A 23,518-nucleotide genomic window follows, 5' to 3' on the forward strand; every position below is an offset into this window, starting at 1 on the left:
ATTTTCTAGATTACTGTGTCAATGCCTATTGTATAAGTGAATCATGAGGCTCAGTCATAGAGAGTCTTGAATACATGTTCAAGAAAATCATTAGTTGACAATGGAGGGCCAGGTATGGTTTTTGACCAAAGGATAGCAGTGAGCAAAACAAGTCAGCAGAGGAAGAGCCTGATTGCAGGGGGGCTGAACCAAGGTAAGCAGAGAGAGGACGGGGAAGGAAGAGTGATAGATCAATGGGTCTGGGTGTGTGGGAGGTGAGGCGAGGGAGGAGTCAGAAATGACTCAGGTTTCAGGGTTGAGTCACTGGAACCAAGGGTGATGCTATTAAAAGAAAAAGGAAGAACAGGTTTGAGAGGGCAAGATAGAGTGCTGAGTTTATAAGACTTGAGGGACTGCGCCCACTGTGTCCCACCAGCCTCCTGTGGCTGAAGCTGCAATGTGTGTATGCTGATGCTCACACATGCACTTCTCCTCACCTGTTTGCTTGCAGTGTAATTGCCAGAACACTCCAAGCAGTTATGGTAGGCACTGTAACAGATGACAGGCTCTGGCAGACTCTCCAGGAAAAGCAGCAAGGCTTCAGCTACAGAATGATTGCTAGCAGCTTTTGGCCCATTGTTAAGGAACCGGTGAGGATGCTGCCCATGGTCAGAAGGCCCCGGGACAAGAATATACTAGAGACCTGCTTGCTTAGGCTTTCTGCTAAGAGCTAGGCCAGCCTGACATCTCGAAGGGGCCACACTATTTCTCAAGTGAGCCAGGCCCTCCTGAGTCTCTGCTATATTCGTTGCTTAAGATTATAAAGTCTTCTCTATGTAAATTTTAAGTAGGAAAACATTAGACAGGTGTGGTGATTATAATCCCAGAATTTGGGAGGCTGAGACAAGAGGACTGCAGCTTCAAGGACAGTCTCAGCAACTTAGTGAGACCCTGTTTCAAAATAAAAAAATAAGCTGGACATGGTGGTGCACACTTGGGAGGCTGAGACAGGAGGATCACAGGTTTGAGGATAGCCTCAGCAAGTAGTGAGATTCTCATCAACCTATGAGACCCTGTTTCAAAATAAAAATAAAATAGGGCTGAGAGTGTAGCTCAGAGGTAGAAGAACCCTGGGTTCAATTTCCAGCACCAAAAAAAAAAAAAGAAAGAAAGAAAAGAAAAAAAGAAGTAGGAAAAATATGATGGCTGAGGACACAATATCAGACTTAAACCCTAAAACATTCTTTCCATTTTTCATCACACACACACACACACACACACACACACACACACACACACACACACACAGCTGAATATCTAAGGATACAGAGGTTATCAACCATTCCAGCATCCAAACAGTCCCTGATATGTTCAAATTCTGATCTCAGGCCTGGTTGTTGAAACAGATCTTCCTGCAAAAGGGAAGAAAGTCACAAAACAATTACTTTCTCAGAAAATCAGCAATGATTTCTTGACCTAACAATATCGCACTGGTTGACAATCTGACTTAGGTTGACGTGGCCAATTCATTTTGCAGGCCTTCCCAGACATGTTTTTACAATAAGTCTTTAGGCATCTATTATACAACTATGGGTAGGGCACACTACACAAGACAAGATCCAACATATATGCTTGTTATATTGCAACACTCAATCAATTTAAAGAAAAAAGTGAAAACAGAACATTATTAGAATGTCTGTTGATGCACTGAGGTTGCAGCTCAGTGGTAGAACACTGATACATGTGTAAAGGCCCTGGGTTTGATCCCCAGCACTGAAAGAAAACAAAACCAAACCAAAGAAAGTATGTTTTGTGGGATTATAATTTGTGTAGGTCTCTTTGGAACCTACATAAACAGGTCAGTAAAAATGGCCAAATGACCCCATGAAGCTTGTCCAAGTTACTTTAAAAATGAAGTCTTCAAACTGGGCACACGTGGTGGCATACACTTGTAATCCCAGTACCTGGGAGGCTGAGACAGGAAGATCACAGGTTCTCAGCCAGCCTCAGCTACTTAGTGAAGCCCTCTGCAACTTAGTTGAGACCCTGTTTCAAAATAAAGAATAAAAAATCGGGCTGGGAGTGTATCTTAGAGATAGAATGCTCCTGGTTCAATCCCCAGCACCGAGAGAGAGAGAGAGAGAGAGAGAGAGAGAGAGAGAGAGAGAGAGAAGAGCGAAACAAGGAAGGAAGGAAGGAAGGAAGGAAGAAAGAAAGAAAGAAAGAAAGAAAGAAGGAAGGAAGGAAGGAAGGAAGGAAGGAAGGAAGAAAAGAAAGGAGCAAGCCTTTAGATTCATGTCCTCTGGGTTCCATCTGGTCCCTTGCCTCTCCCTGGACTGTCAACAAGTTAGCCCCTCCCATTCCCAGAAGCTGGCGAGATTTTCCACAAAGAACAGGATGACATTCCAGGAGGCCTTCAGATGGCTTTGGAGCTGGGGAACCCAGAGGCCTGGGAAGGAACACGCTGTGCTGGGAAGGCAGTCCTGTGCAGGGCTGCTTCCACTGGGGGTGATCAAGTACCGCAGGGCATATGAAACATGGCACATCGCTCCTTCACTCCCTGGAGGAAGAACAGCTCTCCATAGGTCTCTGAGGGTAAACACTTTCCATTGCAAAAAGTTCTTGGGGCCTGGCCTCAATCAGGTTAGACAAATCAACCACAACCTACCTGCTGGAGGGCGTTTCGGTACAGGTAGTCAACCAGCATCCAGAGCTCTTTGGGAATTCCCATGGGTTTGTCCAACTTGCTTCCATCATCTTCAGTCTGTAATGGCATCAGAGTCTGAAAAGAAAGAAAAATTATGACAAAGTGGCCCACCAATGGAACTTGTGCCAGATGGACTTCCAGAGAATGCATGACATGGGGCCAGCAAACCTAGGGAAGAAGGGAAGCACATCTGTGCCTGGAACCAAACATTCCACATGCCAGATGAAATGGGTGGTATAACTGAGGGACACGCGCTAACTTCTGAGTGTGGCAAGTGGTCTCAAGGAATCAGATGCAATATGCACCATCTTCTTCGAAAAAATCATGCCTAAAAAAAGCATTTCACTGTTAGAACAGAGAGATGCCGTGGTCTGGTGAGGAAAGAGCACACACCTGGGCGCCCCAAAATCTCAAGGTCCAGTCCACTGTTCATTCACGTGTGACCTGTAGCAAATCACTCTCCTTGATTGGCCTGTTTTCATTAATATAATGGAGAGGATAATTCAAGAGGCCCTAAGTTTAAAAAATGCATTTGGGAGGAAAAACATACATATTACCATAAATCTGCTCAAAACTAATTCTCCTATATTAGAATTGTTTCCAAAGAAGCTTTTTAGGTCTTACTGCGTTTAGTTTAGGATGATAACTTATCAGGTGATAATTTTTAAAAATTAATAATATCATAGTCCAGGGCATTTTCATTCTCTTAGGATTTATGACTAAATTTCTCTTATACTGCTACAGGTTGAATGTCTATGTTTCACTCTAAATTCGTATGTTGAGTCCCAGTTGCCAATGCAATGGTATCTGGAGGTGGGACCTTTGGGATGTGGTCAATTCATGAGCGCCCTGTGGTTGTGAATGGGGCTAATGCCCAAGGGGACCCCAGAGAACTCCTTGACTTGTGCCTTGTGATGACACAGTAAGAAGACAGCTCTCTATGCCCCAGAACATGGTCCTCACCAAACACCAAATCTTTTTTCTCCTTTTTTTTTGTGGGGGGAGGTACTGGGGATGGAACCCAGGGGCATTTTACCTCCAAGATATACCCCTGGTCCTATTTTTTAGTCTCTTTTTTTTTTGGCGGGTCTGGGGATGGAACCCAGGGGCATTTGACCTCCGAGCTATACCCCCTGCCCTGTTTTTTTATTCTTTATTTTGAAACAAGAGTCTCACTAAGTTTCGGAGAGCCTCACTAAGTAGCTGAGGCTGTCTGTGAACTGTGATCCTCCGGTCTCAGCCTCCCAAATGCCGGACCACCACGCCTGGCTGTCTTTTTATTTTATTTTATTTTTTTATTTTTATTTTTTGGTGGTACTGGGGTTCCTGGAAGCCCTTCTACCTCCGGGCTACACTCCCAAACCTATTTTATACTTTTTATTTGGAAACAGGGTCTCTTAAACCAGCACGGCCGGCTTTGAACCTGTGCGATCCTCCTGTCTCTGCCTCCCAAGCGCGGGGATTACAAGCGTGCGCCACCACACCCAGCTTGGACACCAAATCTTAAGGTGTCTTTTTTTGTGTGTGCATGGTACTGGGGATAGAACCCAGGGGTATTATACCTCCAAGCTACACACCCAGCCCTGTTTTTTATTCTTAATTTTGAAACAGGGTCTCACTGAGTTGCAAAGAGCCTCACAAAGTGCTGAAGCTATTCGCATACCATGATCCTCCTGTCTCAGCCTCCCAAATGCTGGGATTAAGAGCCTGCGTGACCATGCCCGGCTTGAAGGTGGCTTTAACATGGACTTTCCAGCGTTCAGAGCTGTGAAAGATAAGTTTTGGGCAGCCTGGATGGACTGAGACATGGACGGAGACTCAAAAACATCACCACATTTTAGTTCTTTCCCTCAAAAGGTGGAATGTCTCCAGACCCCTAGAACCTGGGCTGGTTTCACGACTTTCTATGACCCATAAAACATGGAAGAAGTGGTACTGTATGAGTTCTGCCACCCCCTGTAGAAGCCTGAGCTACTCTACTGAACGATGCGAGACCATGTGGGACACGACAGGCCCCGAGAGCCCTCAGCACCAGACACGTGAGGCTGGCCACCTGAAACCCTCTGGCCATGACAGCTGCCACCTGACTACCATGGCAAAAGTACACCTACCCAAGAGAAAAGAAATCCAGGAGCCATGAGAAACAGCGCACTGTTGTTTTAATTTGGGGGTGGCTTGTTGCACGGCAATATATAGCTAATACAAGCTCTAGGAGGATGGAGAACTCTTAAGTGCCCAGGAGGGAAGGCACAGGAAGTCCTTGCTCGACCGGCTTGGCTGCTCCACAGTTCTAGAAGTTCCTTGTGGCATGTTACTCACCAGCTCACTAACAGTGTTCAGTGGTAGGTCCGAGATGGGCTCCCTCATGTAGCACAATGTATGAATGGGAGACCCGAAACAACTGGGCAGGTAGTTCCCGGACACCGACAAAAAGTAATCCTTTCCCCTGTCCAAGTGCAAAACCAGAATGTCCTCAATTTTCTCTTCACCTGAGTTGAGTTTTGTAGCTGTGGTCTTATTTACAAAGAGCTCCAATTCAATCTCAATATCAGAATCTACAGGGGGAAAAAAAATAATGATGGCTACAGGGAGGCAAAGAAAAAAGGGAAAATGAAGAGGGGAGAGAGTAAGGTATGAAGGGTTAGGAAAGAGAAATAAAAGGTATCAACCAGCCGGCTTGGTGGTGCACACCTGTAGTCCCAGAATTTGGAAGGCTGAGACAAGAGGATCGCAGGTTCGAGGACAGCCTCAGCAAGTAGTGAGAGTCTCATCAACCTAGTGAGAGCCTGTTTCAAAACAAAAATAAAATATGGCTGGCTGTGTAGATGGGAGGTAGAATGTCCCCTGAGTTCAATCCCCAGTGCCACACACACAAAAAAAATATATCAACCTATCAATCTATGCTCAGCACTCAAGAGACACAAGACCCAAGAGTTCACAGCCAACTGGGGATATGAAAAGAACAAATAAAGACATTTGAATAAAAAAAATGCCAAAACAGCCGGGTGTGGTGGCGCACGCTTGTAGTCCCAGCATCCGGGAGGCTGAGACTGGAGGATCGCGGTTCGTGGACAGCCTCAGCTACTTAGCGAGGCCCTTCGCAACTCAGTGAGACCCTGTTTCAAAATAAAGAATAAAAAATAGGACTAGAGGTGTAGCTTGGGGGTAGAATGCCTCTGAGTTCCATCTCTAGCACTGCAAGGGGGGGGGGATGCCCAAACGTCCAACCACTAAGTAGCATACTTGAAGCTAAAAGTAGTAACAAGAAAGCATGGATCAAAGAGCCTCCCCTGAGCCACGAAAGATGCAGACGCCTGCGCCAGTGGAAAGGCGGTGCATTCATCAGCCTGTGACTTGTCCACAGAACACCCTCGATATTCCTGCCACACAGCAACTTGTAGAGTGCAGAGGAGAAGGCAGGGGAAGAGGCAGGTGGTACCGTCTAGATCCAGACATAATTTCTGGATTACTACCCTGTTATCTTTCTCCATGAGAGCAATTAGGTAATTAGGAGTTGGTTATAGCAAGATGGGCACTGAAGATGGCTCGTTAGTATTGGCATCTGCCTTGTAGCAACTGGGTTTTTTGTTGTTGTTGTTTTTTGTTTTTGTTTTTTTTGTCCTGGGTTGATTAAACCCAGGGGTATTCTACCTCGGAGCTACACCTACACTCGCAGCCCTTTTTATTTTTTGTTTTGAAACAGGATCTACCTACATTACACCAAGAGTCTCGCTAAACTGATGAGGTTGGCCTCAAATCTGTGATCCTCCTGTCTTAGCCTCCCACAAACTGGAATTACAGGCATGAGCCACCATGCCTGGCCTACGGTAATCTTTTTTTTTTTTTTCTTTCTGTGAAATTATGGACCGTCCAGATGAATGATGCTTTTGAAAATGAACACATGCTCCTCACTATTTTATATTTTATTTGTAGATGTGTATAGCCATTGGGCCCCCCACCAAAAAAAAAAAAATTCAAGTAGAGAACAAAACACTCAGAAGCAAAGAGCTTATTTTAAGAAAATTAACAAAGAGAGGATAGGGCATTCCCCAAACCTAAAACCAGAAACCTATGAACAGAAGCCTTACCTGGCAGGAGGAAGCCTCTGCTTGGCTTGGCACTCAGCCACTGCTTACAGTAAGTCTCTTCGTCAGGCTTGTTGATGAATTCAAAATGACAGGGTACTTGTCCATTGTGAATTGTAAAGGACTCTACTTGAAGTTGCATGTACTTCACATTCTGAAAACAGAACTGAGAACAAGCCCAGAACCAGTCATCACCAGTGCCCTCTGCTCAGCCATCGGCCCAGCCCCCCACCCCGGGCAATCCCACCAGTGCCCTCTGCTCAGCCATCGGCCCAGCCCCCCACCCCGGGCAATCCCTCCCTGGGGAGAAAAGAAAGGACCCGTCTTTGAAATGCTTCTGCTTTAGACCCTTACCTGCGAGGACACAACTACCACTAAAGACCAGTGCCCTGTGTTTAACCCAAAAACTCAAGTTTTGTTGTTGTTGTTTTTTGTTTTGTTTTGGTGGTACTAGGGGTGGAACCCAGGGGCTTTTCTACCCCCAGGCTATACTCCCAGACCTATTTTATACTTTTATTTAGAAACAGGGTCTCACTAAGTTGCTGAGAGCCTCACTAAGTAAGTAGCTGAGGTTGGCTTTTAACCTGTGCGATCCTCCTGTCTCAGCCTCCCAACTGCAGGGATTACAAGTTTTATGCCACCACGCCCAGCTCAAGTTGTTTTTATATCTAAATTTCCTAACGAAATCAAAGTTTATATCTTCTAGACCCAAAACCATTTCCAAAATATGCTTCACAAATTCCACCTCTCAACATGAAGATCAAGTTCACCCTGCCAAGTTGCTGGACACCTACAGTAGTACAAGTGCCTTTACCATGACCTCCATTTGATCCACTGAGTGGGACGGTCAACTGTGAATGGTCTATACTGCAGCACCTAACTGAACTCCTCTTCTGACCATCACATTTTTTTTTTCTTTTTTGTTTTTGGCACAGGAACATTCTAACCTTCAAGCTACACCCCCAGCCCTTTTTTAAAAAAAAAAATTTGAAACAAAGTCTCACTATATTGTGGAAGGCCTAAGTTGTTGAAGCTGGCCTCGAACCTGTGATCCTTCTGTCTCAGCCTCCCAAGTACTGGGATTACAAGCATACACTACTACCATGCCTGGATTGCCTATCACTGTATTTTTTTTTTTTTTTTTTTTGGTGGCATTGGAGATTGAACCCAGAGGCATTCTACCTTTGTGCTACACCCCAAACCCTATTTTTTTATTCTTTAATTTGAAATGGGGGTCTTACTAAGTTGCAGAGAGTTCCACTACTTAGCTGAGGCTAGCTGCAAACCTGTGATCTTCCTATCTCAGCCTCCCAAGTACTGGGATTACAAGCGTGCGCTACCATGCCTGGATTACCCATCACTTTTCTATACATCACTTCTCTACCCTATTTTCCTTCCTATCCACTCACAAATATACAACAAAAAAAAAATCAGAATTTATTTAATCTCAACATAAAGCATGAGTAGGAAGACAAACTCATTGCAAAAATACACTTGTTATTATAAAACTTAACAAAGATTTTTTGGGGGTTCTGGGAATTGAACCTAGGGGCATCCTATTTTTGAGCTATACCTCCAGCCCAATTTTATTTTTATTTTGAAACAGTCTCTCTAAGTTGATGGGAGTCTCATTACTTGCTGAGAATGTCCTTGAACCTGCAATCCTCCTGTCTCAGCCTCCCAAGTACTGAGATTACAGGCAGTGCTACCATACCCAGCTCACAAAATTTTTTATGTGTGTGTGGTATAAGAGATTTAACCCAAGGGGGTTTTCTACCTCTGTGCTACACCCAGCTCTATTTTATTTTCATTTTTTGGAAACAGGGTTTCACTAGGTTAAGAGTCTCACTACTTGCTGAGGCAGTCCTCGAAACTGTGATCCTCCTGTCTCATCCTTCCAAGTACTGGGATTATAGGCATGTGCCACCATGCCCAGCTCATGAAATGCATTTTGAATCAATCTTCTGGTTTAGAATATGACGTGATGCTTATACAACCTGTGCCAACAGCCTCTCTTAGCGAGCATCATCAGACTGTCTAACAGCACACTCTCAAGAAAGCCTGGAGTCTACCTGACAATGTGATGGGTGCCTCCAGAAATCCTGAACTCTAATAGATCAGGGAAAGTGAAGTTTTAGGAGTAGAAGAACCCACCCGATGCTAATACTCTTAGCATGTCCTTCCTACCTCGCTTTTGGAGAGGGTCACAGAAGGAATGTTGGCATTTTCCATCTTATCCAGTGACCGCACAATTTCCTCCAGAGTCTTCCGGTACAGCTCTTCATTTATGGCCCTCACCTGGAAAGGAAACAGCAGAGACTCAGCGCTGAGGCTTGCATGCGTGCGTGTGTTTTATTGGGGCTTGAACCTGGGGGAGTCTAACTCTAAGTTACACCTCCAGACCTTAATTTTTTTGCTTTTAAAACAGGATCTTGCAGCCAGGCGTGGTGGTGCACGCCTGTAATCTCAGCATTCAGGAGGCAGAGACTGGAGGATCGCGATTCGTGCATAGCCTCAGCTACTTAGCGAGGCCCTTCGCAGCTCAGTGAGACCCTATTTCAAAAAGACTAAAATATAGGACCAGGGCTGTAGCTTGGAGGTAGAATGTCCCTGGGTTCCATCCCCAGTACTGCAAAAACAAAAACAAAAACAGGATCTTGCTATGTTGCTGAGAGTCTTACTACATTGCTGAGGCTGTCTTCCAACCTGTGATCCTCCTTTCTCAGTCTCCTAAATACCGGGATTACAGATGTACGCCACCACAACTGGTGAGTGCTGAGGCTCTGTCCATCTCCTCTTCGTCAGTATAGAGGGCATTCGCAGCATCAGGAAATAGCAGGGGCAGCAATACAAAAGGAGAAGGCTAAATTATTTTAATTAGCTGGGCATGGTAAAGCGCGCCTGTAATCCCAGTACTTGGGAGGCTGAGACAAGAGGACTGCAGGTTCGGGGGCAGCCCTGGCAACTTAGTGAGGCTCTCAGCAACGCAGCAAGACCCTAATTCCAGGTAAAAAAAAAAAAAAAAAAAAAAAAAAGTAAAATAGGGGCTGGGAATGTAGCGAGAGGTAGAAGTCCCCTGGGTTTCACCTCAGTACCACACATACACACACACACCACACTGTTTTAATTAATCAGCAAAGAACCCAATCAGCAGTAGACTTAGAAGGCTCCCCCAGCTGTGGGAATGTCATCTGCTTCCTGCATGAGAAAAGAGGCCAGGGAGTAAAAGCATGTTGGCTGCTGGTCTGTCCAGTCTTGTGCTCTAAAGAAAGAGCCTCAGTGCCTGGCTCTGTCCTGCTCACTGCCACCCACCGGCAGGCAGTAAGAAACTTTCCTTGGCCTTTGAGTTAAAGGAGCATTACTCGAGCTTTTTGACCCATGCTCTATTAGCTAGGAAGATTTTGTCAGGCTCTCCCCTCTGTATTTTTAATTACAAACATTGTTTTCATTTTCCAATAATAAAAATTTAATATTCATTAGGCTTTTTCCAAATTACCCAACTGTCATTGATTTTGATAGGCCTCTACCTGCACCCTTGATAATTAATTGGTAACATAAGCAAATGGAAGTCACTCAAAAATATAAATAGAGCCAGGTATGGTGGCGCACGCTTGAAATCCCAGTGCTTAGGAGGCTGAGACAGGAGGATTGCACAGGTTAGAAGCCAGCCTCAGCTACTTTGGGATGCTCTCAGCAACTTAGTGAGACCTTGTTTCCAAATAAAGTATAAAACAGGTCTGAGAGTATAGCCCAGAGGTAGAAAAGTCCCTGGGTTCCACCCCTAGTACCACAAATAATAATAAAGAGCTAAGCCAGGTGTGGTGGCGCATGCTTGCAATCCCAGCATTTGGGAGGCTGAGACAGGAGGACTGAGGTTCACAACCAGCCTGAGCTACTTAGTGAAGCCCTTTGCAACTCATTTTATTATTTTTTATTTTTTATTTTTGGTGGTACTGGGGTTCCTAAAAACCCTTCTACCTCCGGGCTACACTCTCAGACCTATTTTATACTTTCTATTTGGAAACAGGGTCTCTTAAGCCAGCACAGCTGGCTTCGAACCTGCGCAATCCTCTTGTCTCTGCCTCCCAAGCGCGGGGATTACATGCGTGCGCCACCACGCCCGGCTGCAACTCATTTTAGTAAGGCCCTTTGCAACTCAATGAGACTCTGATTCAAGATAAAGAATATAAAATAGGGCTGAGGATGTAGCTCAGAGGTAGAATGCCTCTGGGTTCCATCCTTAGTACTGCAATATAATAATAATAATAATAATAATAATAATAATGCTTCTCATCATTTTTGCTGAGATCAAGTGTAGTATCTGCTCTTATTAGTTTAATAACAACAACAACAATAATAATAATGAGCTGAATCACTTCTCGTCCTTTTAGCCAAGATCAAGTGTAGTATCTGTTCTTATCAGTTTAATATCTGATATGTCCTCTATCCAAGGACAATATATTAAATGGATTTTTGGAGCTAGGAGATGTTCCATCCACTCCATGCATGGACCTGTATTGCAGTACCTCTAGGATTGATGCATTCCCTTGTGGGGGACTCTGAATTTTTTTTTTTTAATTGTGCTACTGGGGAGGAACCCAAGGGCTTTCTACCTCCGAGGTATACCCCCAGACCTATTTTTTATATTTTATTTGGAGACAGGGTCTCACTAAATTGCTGAGAGCCTCACTCAGTAGCTGAGGCTGGCTTCGAACCTGCGCAATCCTCCTGTCTCAGCCTCCCAAGCGCTGGGATTACAACGTGCACCACCACGCCCAGCTGGACTCTAACGTCTTGCTAAAGAGCAGGTTGCTGTGCTTAGAGGTACAGGCTTTTCAAAACGGCCTCCTGAGGGCATGTTGCTTGGCAGTTGGTTAGTGGCTTAATTCTATGTGCAAAGTTATGCGCCTAGCACAAAGTTTACTTGCATGGTGTACTATGAAAAAAGCATTTCCTAAGAATTCACCTGACAGTACTTGCCTGGGCAGGAAGGACAAGGGTGTCACTTTGTTTCCTTCCCAACATAAGAAAGTGGTTAACACCTTTTCTCAGAAGTTTCCCTTCCGAGGGGGGGAATGGTGGCTCCTGTTCATGGACAGCCTCAGCCTCTTAGTGAGGCACCTTGCAACTTAGTGAGACCTTGTTTCAAAATAAAGGACAAGAAATAGGGCTGTAGGTGTAACTTGGAAGTAGAATACCCCTGGTTTCCACCTCTAGTACTGAAAAAAAAAAAAAGAAAAGAAATGAGCTGGGCATGGTGGCACACACACCTGTAATCCCAGTACTTGGGAGACTGAAACAGGAAGATCTAGGTTCAAGAACAGCCTCAGAAACTTAATGAGGCTCTCAGCAACTTAGTGAGACCTTGTTTTATTTTTTTTTTATTATAGAAAATGGTGAATTACAGAGACAATTATGAAGACATAATTCAATAAACATAATACAAAAATGAACTCTAAAAAAAATAACTCTGGTTATTACTTTGTATTTCCTAGTTACTATTTTATATAGGGGAATAAATCAAAGATATAGATGAAGAGAAGGAAAGTATAAAACTCAAAGCCATTAATATTCTAAACAGAAAATATTATGAAGAGTTAGGTCTACTTTTGCTAATTCTCAAGTTGGAGGATGAAATGGAGAAATGAAAATGGCTACCTTGTGCTATTATGAATAGATCACGCAAAGTGGAATAAAACAGAAATAAATTTAAAGCGTCATAGAGCTATTTAAGTACCCTGAGGGCATCTTCACATCAATAACCGAATCCCAATCCCTCAGCTATACAAGAATGCCCTTCCAGAGTATTACCATCAGGACTTGACGGTCATCATCTAAGTAGAAACATCCTAGTATATAGCTGGTGTTCAGGCAAAGCTGGTGGCCTTCCACCTTCTTACTGCTCATGTCTTGTGTGAAATCACACATGCATGCACATGCAGCTTCAGGGAGTTAGGAAGTAACACCTAGTCTTCTCTCTAATTCCTCTTTATATGACTCCCACATACAGTGAGACCTTGTTTTAAAGTAAAAAAAAAAAAAAATACAGGGGATGGGGTGTATCTGAGAGGTATAATGGGTTCAATCCCTAATACCATAAATAAATAATAATGAGGAAGAAGTCCTACTTTTACTGACATGGAAAGATCTCCTAAGATATATTCGATGGAAGAAAAATGGTATTCTCATAACAACATGTAAAATGTGATCTTTTACAAAAAAGATATCTGTTGTATACAGAATACTGACGTACACATTTGTAAATGCATAAAGGTCTGGAAAGATATAATCCAAAAAGCAAAGAAGATCAAGTATGTAAAAATATAAAGAAGCATACCAAAGCAATTATCATTTAAACTAAAACAATTCTTTTTTTTTAATTTTAACATCAACTTATCCCAATTTAAACCCAAACAGTTCTTGAAAAGAACGAACTTCTTCATATTCAAGGGGGGTTGAAGAGACCAGAAAGACGAAACATAATCCTGACATGAAAACCAATTCCCTACAGCAAGATTACAACGGGTGCCAGCGGCCTACCTACCCCAATGTCGAACACGGAGCTGACAGGCTTGTGGTCACTGGTCTTCAAGGACATGTGGCTCTGGTAACTAAGCTGAGTAATGTTCTCCCCTTTCCAGAGGATCCGGTCACACCAGGCAGGAGCTCGACACTTCTCACTGAAATGCAAAGTCCATGCTGGGATCGCTCACAGTGACTGCAGCACCCAGGGCCTGGTGAGTGCGTTGGCGCAGACAGTAAAAGAAGAGGCAGAGTCTTTGTGTCCATGTGGCCCAGTGACCAGAGAAGCGGGAGCAACTCGGGACCACGGAGGAATAACATGTATCTCTGGGGTATCATCCAAAGCAACTGCTCAGAGCCAAAGTGCAGTTCAGATTATTCTCTGCTCTATCTTCCTGGGACCATGAAATGAGAAGAAGCACTCTGAGGTCCTTCAGAGAAGCTGGTTAGGGAACAGTCTCCGAATTCCTTCTGCCTGGGTTCAAATCCTGCCTCTACTGCACGCCAGTTTGGGAGGCTCTCTCATTTTTCTATGCCTCAGTCTCCAATCTCATAAAAGAGGATAATAAATCATATCTACCTCAGTAGGTTGTCAAAAAGATTAAGTGAGATAATACAAATAAAGCGTATTGCTGGGCATGGTGGTACACGCTTGTGATCCCAGCATTTTGGGAGGCTAAAACAGGAGGATCGCGCAAGTTTGAAACCAGCCTCAGCTACTTAGTGAGGTCCTTTGCAACTCCGTGAGACCCTGTTTCAAAATAAAGAATAAAAAATAGTGCTAGGGATGTCGCTCAGAGGTAGAATGCCCTTGGGTTCCACCCCTAGTACCACAAAAACAGAAAACAAAAAACAAAGTGTAGGCCGGGTGTGGTGGCGCACGCTTGTAATCCCTGCGCTTGGGAGGCTGACACAGGAGGGTCACACAGGTTCGAAGCCAGCCTCAGCTACTTAGTGAGGTTCTCAGCAACTTAGTAAGACCCTGTTTCCAAATAAAATAGAAAAATAGGTCAGGGAGTACAGCCCGGAGGTAGAAAGCCTCTGGGTTCCACCCCCAATACCAAAAAAAAAAAAACAAAGTGTACTAAATATGGTGTAGTACACAATAAGCAGTCATAAAAACAATATATCGACTACTGTGGAACAGCTAGGTACAACCTAAGGTAGCTGGGATTATCTCATCGCCCTATGCATAGCTGAAAGATAAGTCATATCAAGACCTATTATTGAACAAAGCCCAAGACAGCCCAAAAGAAAATACACGGGAAGGCTGGCTGCTTAGTGAGTAGACACTGACGGGAAACGTCCCACCAGAGTGGGAGTGCTCTTCTTCATGCCCATAGGGCCAGTGCTTCTCCAAGTCCCTGGGCTACCATTGCTGAGCCCGCGGAAGTGGCCTGTGACCCACCTGGTATCCCAGTCACTGGAGCCGGTGTCATACTTGTAGGTGGGCTGGAACGTGAGCTCGCCCTCTGTGAAGCCCTCAAACACAGACTTGGCAGCCACTTGAATTTTCAGCTACACAAAAGGAGGGGGGAGAAAATACCTCAGAATAAATAGGTCAGACTCTGAATTAGTGGAGAAAAGGAAATCAATCTGGAATCCAATCCCTACCTAAAAGGAAAGACACCATAAGAAAGCTATTCTGTAGGAATTTTTTTTTTTTTTTTTTGGGGTAGCACTGAGGATTGAACTCAGGGGCCACACCCCCAGCCCTATCTTTGACACGTGGTCTATGTTGCTAAGGCTGTTCTCAAGCCTGTGATCCTCCTGTCTCAGTCTCCCAGGTACTGGGATTATAAGCATGTGCTGCCATGCCCAGATATTTTGTAGACAACTAATCCTCCAGGAGAAGCAAGCTGAGCATTCCTTCTCCTGGTGTACACTTTTCAAGGCTCTTTTATAAGACCAAATCTGCATTCACAAGGCCCGAGTCCCTTCTTACTGAGCTGTCCCCAAGAAGATTAGATTCTACTCAACAAATCTTTTCCCTCTCAAGTATCAAACACTTTACGCATGCAGCCCAGCTGCTTCACATGTGGGGAGACAGGACTATGTTGTCAAATTATTGTGTTATGTGAACTGGAGGAAGCTGTGTGCCTTGGTTTCCTTGGGTGTAAATTTTGGATTTAAAACAGAAACAACCTCATAGGGTCCTTGGATTAACTGTCAACCTAGAACAATGCTGAGCTGGGTTTGAAAACAGCTAGCATCTTCCTATTATAGTAACTCTAGGACCTTGCTCCAGATCACACTTTTAGCAAGTGATAAAAAACCAGAGGTGCTCCTGCTGCTTCCCGGAGCACCACACTTGGCACGGCGGAGTCTGTAATGTGGGGGGACAGGACCAGCTATCCAAGGGATATCACTTGCCAACCTCCTGACAATATGATTTTCCAAAAATGCTATTAAAGAAGCCACCAGCAGACATGGTGGCATATGCCTGTTATTCCAGTACTTGAGTCAGAAGGATTGCAGGTTCGAGCCCAGCGTTAACAACTTAGCGGGATGCTCAGCAGCCTAGTGAGACCCTGGGGCTGGGGGTGTAGCTTAGAGGTAGAAGACCTGATTCACTGCCCAGCACCAAAAACAGAAAAGGAAAGAAAGGGGGGAAAAGCACCAAAAAATAATTAAAGTTCAGGCATAAATATAAGCCAATGCTTCTTGAGTGGAGACACAGAGACCTGAAAAATACCTAGAAAGCAGATAACATAAAAATGGATGTTATTACTTCAGGAAAGTCCAGAAAAGAAGGCCAAGTGGAGATGGGTATCAAACTATAAAGGAAATTAGAATGCCTCCGTCCAGAACACAGAAGGAATAAACAGAGATAGAGAACAGGCTGGGTTGGTGCTGACACAAGGGCTAAGTAGAATTAAAAAAAAAAAATTACCAAAGTAAAGAGCTAGAGAGGGAAAAAACAGGTCAATAAAAAACTGATTCTGTAGGCAGACACAGCAAAGTTAAATATTTCCTTCAATTAATCTGTACTGGGGAAGAAAAATATAATAGAAGATTTAAACCAACGGCAATACTAAGGTTGTTAAAGAGGGGATCCGACTAAAGAAGAAAAAGAACTTCAACATTCTGAACAGCTCTAAGAACCTGACCACTTGAATGGGTTTGAAATCTATTGAGAGAAGTACAGAGAAAAAAGTGAGAAACAGACTTCTCTTGGCCTGTGTAATGTCGAGTGCTCTGAGAAAGAAATGCAAGTAAAAAATAACAGTAGGCAACAGCAGGCGCCAGAAGTGGTTCCTGTAAGAGGTGAAGAGCGGCACTCAGAGAGGGCTGTCAGTCGTGCTGGAGAAGTCTGGGGAGGAGAGGGATGTAGGGAGCAGGAGGGAGGGAAGGGGAGGAGAGGAGAGAGGGAGGGCGTGCGTGTATGTGTGCGCGTGTGTGATCGATCATATATATATATATATATATATATATATATATATATATATCATCTTAAACTCGGCGTGGTGGCGCACGCTTGTAATCCCAGCATCTGGGAGGTTGAGACAGAAGGATCACGGTTTGCAGACAGCCTCAGCTACATAGTGAGGCCCTTTTGCAAGTCAGTGAGACCCTGTTTCAAAATAAAGAATAAAAAATAGGGCAGGGGGTGTAGCTCAGAGGTATAATGCCCCTGGGTTCCATCCCCAGTACCGCAAAAATAAAAAATAAAAAAAATCTTAAATACACCAAGTGCTTTCCTAACAGAAGTTGGGACCTTTGGTTTCGACTTCGGATTTGTTGAACAAATGAGAAGAACTTGCTCTTGCTCCCAAAAGAGACAGTTTCTTAAGGGAGGAGCCAGTGAGGAGCCATGAGGGAAGAAAGAGATGCGCATGAACGAAGACTGGACGACATCGGGTCCTCGCGAACCTCCCAAGCCGAGGAGGACGAGGCCGAGGAGTAGGGAGCCAGGCTTTCTTGTGTCCTCTCAGGAAAGTGAGGGAGCAGCCACCGGAAGAGGACACGGATGGCCATCTGTACCTGATCATACTCATACAGGGTTTGAAAGGCCTTCTCTTCGATGAGCTTTTTCACTTTTTCCGCATCCAGCTCTTCTATCCTGTAGTTGAGGTCCCCCAGCCACAAGATCACACTGAGGACAGAGCACAAAGGGGACAGGGTTTAGGAGAGACTTTCACCTGTCCTATCCAGGGTGCCTCTGGCAGAAGGCCCTCGAGGCTCAGCCTCCTGGGAGCTGGGGGGTGAATTAGCTGCTCCAGACATTTTTTTTTCTCTTGCCATCACATTCAATATTATAGCTAAGCCAGGTATGGTGGTGCACACTTGTAATCCTGGTACTTGGGAGGCTGAGACAGGAGGATCCGGGTTCATGGCCAGCCTCAGCTACCTAGTGAGGCCCTGTTTCAAAATATAAGGAATAAAAAATAGGACTGGGGGTATAGCTTTAAGGTAGAATTTCCCTGAGTTCAATCCCCAGTACCACAATAAATAAATAAATAAATAAATAAATAAATAAATAAATAAATAAAAAAAAACAAAAGCAATCCACAACTAACTGCTGCCTACTCAACTGTCTTGGTCCAAGGTCCTTATAAAAACCCTTGAGTTCTCCTTGACAATTTCATTCTTGTATGGTTGGAAAGATAGCATAATAAAATCTAAAATCAAGACAATGATGTACCTACCCCACTGCTGGGGGTAAAAAAGGTCAAGAATTGGGAGTCATGCCGATCACCCAAGGACCTCAAACCATATTTGCCATGCTGCCACTTCTGGCACCATGTGCAGTCCAGTCAACAAGACACATCCTCAGTCTTATATATATATATATATATATATATATATATATATATATATATATTGTGGGTCTGGGGATGGAATCCAGGGGCATTAGACCTCCAAGCTACACCCCCAGCCCTTTCTCTCTCTCTCTCTCTCTTTTTTTTTTTTTTTTTTTTTTTTTTTGGTGGTACTGGGGTTCCTGGGAGCCTTTCTCCCTCCAGGCTACACTCCCAGGCCTATTTTATATTTTTATTTGGATACAGGGTCTCTTAAGCCAGCACAGCTGGCTTGGAACCTGCGCCATCCTCCTGTCTCCGCCTCCCAAGTGTGGGGATTACAAGCGTGTGCCACCAGGCCCGGTGCACCCCCAGCCCTATTTTTAATTCTTTATTTTGAGACTGGGTCTCACTAAGTTGCAGAAGGCCTAAGTAGCTAAACTCTGTCCGCGAACCATGATCCTCCAGTCTCAGCCTCCTGATTGCTGGAATTATAAGTGTGCGCCACCGTGCCCGGCTCTCAGTATTTTTAAATGAAACTCTTCTAAAACAAAGTTTGACCTCTGTAGGGTTGGTTGTATTTAATCACCACCATGGCTCACTCTGCACCCCCGAGCAGAGGGTGATCAGTGTTTTATGACACCTACTTTAGAAAAAAGCAAGCTGAAGGCTCCCTGGTGACATCACACATCTCATCAAGTCTAATACTACTCCACCCAAAGCCAAGAACCAAGTCATTAGAGAATCTGCACAGCAGTGTACACTCCCCAAGCAGAGGCATCCACAGGCTGAGAGCAGATATGCAAGCTGCACACTTGGATGATGCAGGCACACCAGAGCAGAGGAGCTCAGCTACAAGACACACCCCTGCTAGGGGTCTTGGGTGAAGAAAGACCAATCCATCGGCTTCCAGGACACCAACCAGTTAGAGAAAGCACCACTGTGCAAGTGGAAGAAGGTGTGGCTCCATTTATTCCCTTGGCAGGCACCAGGCCCCAGTGACTTCTTCCTCTTTGTAAAAGGAGTGGCATAAGCTTCAACTATTGCCATAAAGTCTGAAATGCTAAGGCTTTGAATCCCAGAAAATTGCAAGTTTTAGAGATAAACAAGATAAAGAGAATAGACAAAACTTGGCACAAGATACTCTAAGCGGCTACAGCGATAGCTTTGTAAAGATGAATCAAGAAGTAAAAAGAGAGAGCATGGAGACAAGTTCATTCCAACACTCAATCACACGGGCTCTGGAAAGAAGAGGTCTAAGATCCTAAAACACACTTTTAGAGGCTGTTTGAGATGCTCGCCCTTTGGTCGTGCTCCTTACAATGTTAGATCAAGAAGAGCCATAGTAAAATAAATATCCTTTTCCAGGGAAAAAAGGATAACTGAGAACAATTCTAGAGGTCTGCCAGTTGGGAAATTAGGAAACTAAAATTTTCCAAGAGATATAATCCATGAATAACCAGGAGTTGGCAGATACCCACACTCCAGAAGCCACCTCCCCAGAAGATACTTGGCACAGACTTCAGGCACAGTGGTGCGCACCTATCATGCTGATACTTGAGAGGCTACAATAGGAGAATTATAGGTTCAAAGCCAGCCTCAGCAACTTAGCAAGACCCTGTTTCAAAATAAAAACGGAGCTGGGCATAGTGGCGCATGCTTGTAATCCCAGCATTTGGGAGGCTGAGACAGGAGGATTGGGGTTCATAAATAGCTACTTAGTGAGGCCCTTTGCAGCTCAGTGAGACTCTGTTTCAAAATAAATAGGGGGTGGTGAATTGGCTTGGCCCCCCTCCCATGCCATTCTGGCATGGGGCTGTAACTACCTTCTGTATTTCTATCTTTCTGATAAACTTCTATAAATCTTCAAAAAAAAAAAAAAAAGAATAAAAAGTTGGGTGTGGTGGCGCACACTTATAATCCCAGTACTTGGGAGGCGGAGACAGGACGATCATCAAGGTGTGCGGCCAGCCCCAGCTACTTAGTGAGGCACTCCGCAACTTAGTGAGACCTTGTTTCAAAATAAAGAATAAAAGTAGGGCTGGAGGTATAGCTTGGAGGTAGAATGCCCCCTGGGTTTCAGCCCCAATACTGCCAAAAAAAAAAAAAGAGAGAGAAATAAAAAAATAAAGAATAAAAAATAGGGTTGGGGTTTTAGCTCAGAAGTACAATGCCCCTGAGTTCCATTCTCCTGTACTGCAAAATAATAAAAAAGAAATAAAAATGGGTGGGGAGGATATAGCTCAAGGGTAGAACATCCCTGGTTTCAACCCCTAGTACTAAAAAGAAGCTATGCAGCCCACAAGTCTCCTCTCTGCTCAGCGAGCGGCATGGAGGAGAAGCCCCGACTCACTCGTGCTTGCTGATGGTGAGCGGCGGAAGGCTTGGGTTGACCTGACAAAACTGCATTCGCGAGCAGATGTCTTTATAGTCCTGGTTCCTCCTCTCATACTCTTCCGTGTGGGCTGCCAAGTGAGAGTTCACAATGCAGATGCTGGTGTTGTGCAGCTGGAACCGGATCGCTACACCTCCTTTGTTACCCTAGAATAGGATCCCAGAAAATCCAATTCACAACTTTATAATGTCAGTAGTTTAAACCCACACACTCTCAAAATGTTTGGCCTTAAATAGCCTTAATCACCCTGTGAGGCTATTGTCTGTATTTTATTTATTTATTTTGTGGTACTGAAAGTGAAACCCAGGGGCTTTTCTACCTCCAGGCTATACTCCCTTTCTTTCTGAGACTATTAAGAGTCTTGTATCATGAGAAGCTGAGTTAAACTTTAGTTAGGAGTCAGGCTGAAGGATGTTGCCCAGTGGTAGAGTGCTTGCCTAGTACATGCAAGGTCCTGGGTTTGATCACTGGCATCTCCAAACAAAGAGAAAAGTTTAGGAGCCAAGATCCTAAATTGGCCAGGTGTGTAATCCCACCATTCGGGAGGCGGAGACCAGAGGATCGCAGGTTCACAGACAGCCTCAGCTACTTAGCAAGGCCCCTTGCAACTCAGTAAGACCCTGTTTCAAAAAATTATAAAGACTAGCCAGGTGTGGTGGCGCATGCTTGTAATCCCTACGCTTGTGAGGCAGAGACAGGAGGATCGTGCAGGTTCAAAGCCAGCCACAGCTGGCTTAAGAGACCCTGTTTCCAAATAAAATATAAAATAGGTCTGGGAGTGTAGCCCAGAGGTAGAAGGCCCCTGTGTTCCATCCCCAGTACCACACACACACACAAAAAAAAAAATTATAAAGACTAAGCTGGGCGTGGTGGTGCATGCTTGTAATCCCTGCGCTTGGGAGGCAGAGCCATGAGGATCGCGCAGGTTCGAAGCCAGCCTCGCTGGCTTAAGAGACCCTGTTTCCAAATAAAAAAATATAAAAATAGGTCTGGGAGTGTAGCCCGGAGGTAGGAGGGTATCCAGGAACCCCAATACCACCAAAAAAAAAAAAATTATAAAGACTAAAAAATAATTTTTTTTTGGTGGTACTGGTGTATCTCAGAGGTAGAATGCCCCTGGGTTCCATCCCCAGTACTGCAAAAGAAAAAAAAGATCCTTAATGTGTCAAACAAAACAGCCAAGGACTCACCATCCTCCCCATGATGCCTGTCCCCACGGTCTCGGCTTCCACTTCTGAGATATAAGTTGCATGTTCCTGTTTGACATATAATAGCAGCATAATCCCAACCAGTCGGATGAGCTTCACCTGGAAAAGAGAGTCAAATATTCACGCTGTGGTTTCGGATAGGAGTTGCAAACAGAAATAAATATCTCAAAGAAAAGGCGGTCTCAAAGCTGGCTGAGAGTATTCATGTATCTCCTTCTCCATGCCAGAACACAAGGCGATTGCCTGTTTGCCTCACGGAGCATGATTACCTAAAGAGCTTGCAAGCACCAAGAACCTACGTCTTTCCCACCCAGAGGCACCCCTTCTGAAGGATCTGGGATTGAAAGCAGTAGGATCGTTAGGCCTGGCTTACAGTAAGAGACACAGAAAGGATGAAAAACTGGCTTAAATAAACATGGAAGCGACCTTAGGACTTCCCTAGTTGGTAACATCAAGTTAGAAGGCCCTGACTCCTCTCTTACCTTCGCATACTTGGCATCTGGATGAAGCCCCTCTGACACAGCTTTAAACCACTCTTCCTCCTTTGGGGTATCATTAAAAAAAAAGGCTTCTTTACTCAGATCAAGCTCCTGGAACCTAATCGAATAAGCAATTAGTTAGAAAGTAGAGAAAGACAATACACAGACAAAACATTCTCAGATTGGTTTAGATGTGTAAATCCTGGCTTTCAGTTTAAACTGCAAGAACTTCAGGAAGAATGACAAACACTTGGAGCCAAAGAACTAAATGTCATGGAAATTACCAGGTGCTTTTGCAAACATCAGCTCATTTTTCCTCTTCACTCTGCAGCCTGTGAAGTAGTTGGAAGGAGCCCTGTCTTTTTTTTTTTTTTCTTGTTGTTGTTGTTGTTGTTTTTTTTTTTTTTTTTTGGTGGTACTGGGGTTCCTGGAAGCCCTTCTACATCTGGGCTACACTCCCAGACCTATTTTGTATTTTTATTTTGAAACAGGGTCTCTTAAGCCAACGCAGCTGGCTTCGAACCTGCGCAATCCTCCTGTCTCCACCTCCCAAGCGCGGGGATTACAAACGAGCGCCACCACGCCCAGCAAAGGAGCCCTGTTTTACACCTGCAATCACTAGTTCACACAAGCACCAAGCAGCAAACAGGAATTCAAACCTAGCTTTGATGCCGGGCGGGCGTGGTGTAATCCCTGCCCTTGGGAGGCGGAGACAGGAGGATCGCAACGGTTCAAAGCCAGCCTCAGCTACTTAGTGAGGCTCTCAGCAACTTAGTGAGACCCTGTTTCCAAATAAAATATAAAAAAGGTCTGGGAGTATAGCCCGGAGGTAGAAAGTCTCTGGGTTCCACCCCAGTACCACCAAAAAAACAAAAAAATAAAAAAAAAACCCTAGCTTCAAATTCTGGCTCCTCCCAATATACCATACAGGCTTCCTTTGCTGCCTTCCCTATCAACAGAACCCAGATGTGATGAGAGTTTAGTAAGAGTAAAGTAAAAAAATAAATGAGGCTGACACATGAGGATCACAGGTTCAAGGACAGCTTGAGCACTGTAGCAAGACTCTCAACAACCAAGCAAGACCCTGTTTCAAAACAAACAAAAAATAAACAATGGGGAGCTGGGCTTGTAGATCAGAGGTAGAACGCCCCTGGGTTCAATCTCTAGTAAAACACACACACACACACACACACACACACACACACACACACACACACACACACGCACACGACCAGCTAGGTACAGTGTAGTACACCTGTAATCCCAGCTACCCAGGAAGCTGAGGCAGAAGGACAGTAAGACTCTGCCTCAAAAAAATAAAAATATAGAAAACAAATTAAAAAAGGGCCAGGGATGTAGCTCAGTAATAGTATACCCCTGGGTTTAATTCCTAGTATTGTC

At 44.5% G+C, this 23,518-nt stretch overlaps 1 protein-coding gene across 3 annotated transcripts in view; it reads right to left on the reverse strand.

Annotated features, from left to right (window-relative positions):
* The window catches only part of INPP5B (inositol polyphosphate-5-phosphatase B), a gene marked incomplete at both ends in the record, with an annotated part of 70,594 nt that overhangs the window by 1,296 nt on the left and 45,780 nt on the right, over positions 1-23,518 (reverse strand). For all 3 annotated transcript variants that reach the window (XM_080691794.1, XM_080691793.1, XM_080691792.1), the window contains 12 exons: positions 477-604; positions 1,307-1,391; positions 2,648-2,761; positions 5,006-5,241; positions 6,775-6,937; positions 8,959-9,069; positions 13,316-13,451; positions 14,702-14,811; positions 17,278-17,389; positions 20,389-20,576; positions 21,621-21,737; positions 22,121-22,235. In XM_080691794.1, the coding sequence (XP_080547920.1) occupies positions 477-604; positions 1,307-1,391; positions 2,648-2,761; positions 5,006-5,241; positions 6,775-6,937; positions 8,959-9,069; positions 13,316-13,451; positions 14,702-14,811; positions 17,278-17,389; positions 20,389-20,576; positions 21,621-21,737; positions 22,121-22,235 (1,615 nt within the window). The remainder of the gene's footprint in view (positions 1-476; positions 605-1,306; positions 1,392-2,647; positions 2,762-5,005; positions 5,242-6,774; positions 6,938-8,958; positions 9,070-13,315; positions 13,452-14,701; positions 14,812-17,277; positions 17,390-20,388; positions 20,577-21,620; positions 21,738-22,120; positions 22,236-23,518) is intronic.

Source organism: Muscardinus avellanarius (assembly GCF_963383645.1).
Source record: "Muscardinus avellanarius genome assembly, chromosome: 3".
In the NCBI taxonomy this organism is placed as follows: domain Eukaryota; kingdom Metazoa; phylum Chordata; class Mammalia; order Rodentia; family Gliridae; genus Muscardinus; species Muscardinus avellanarius.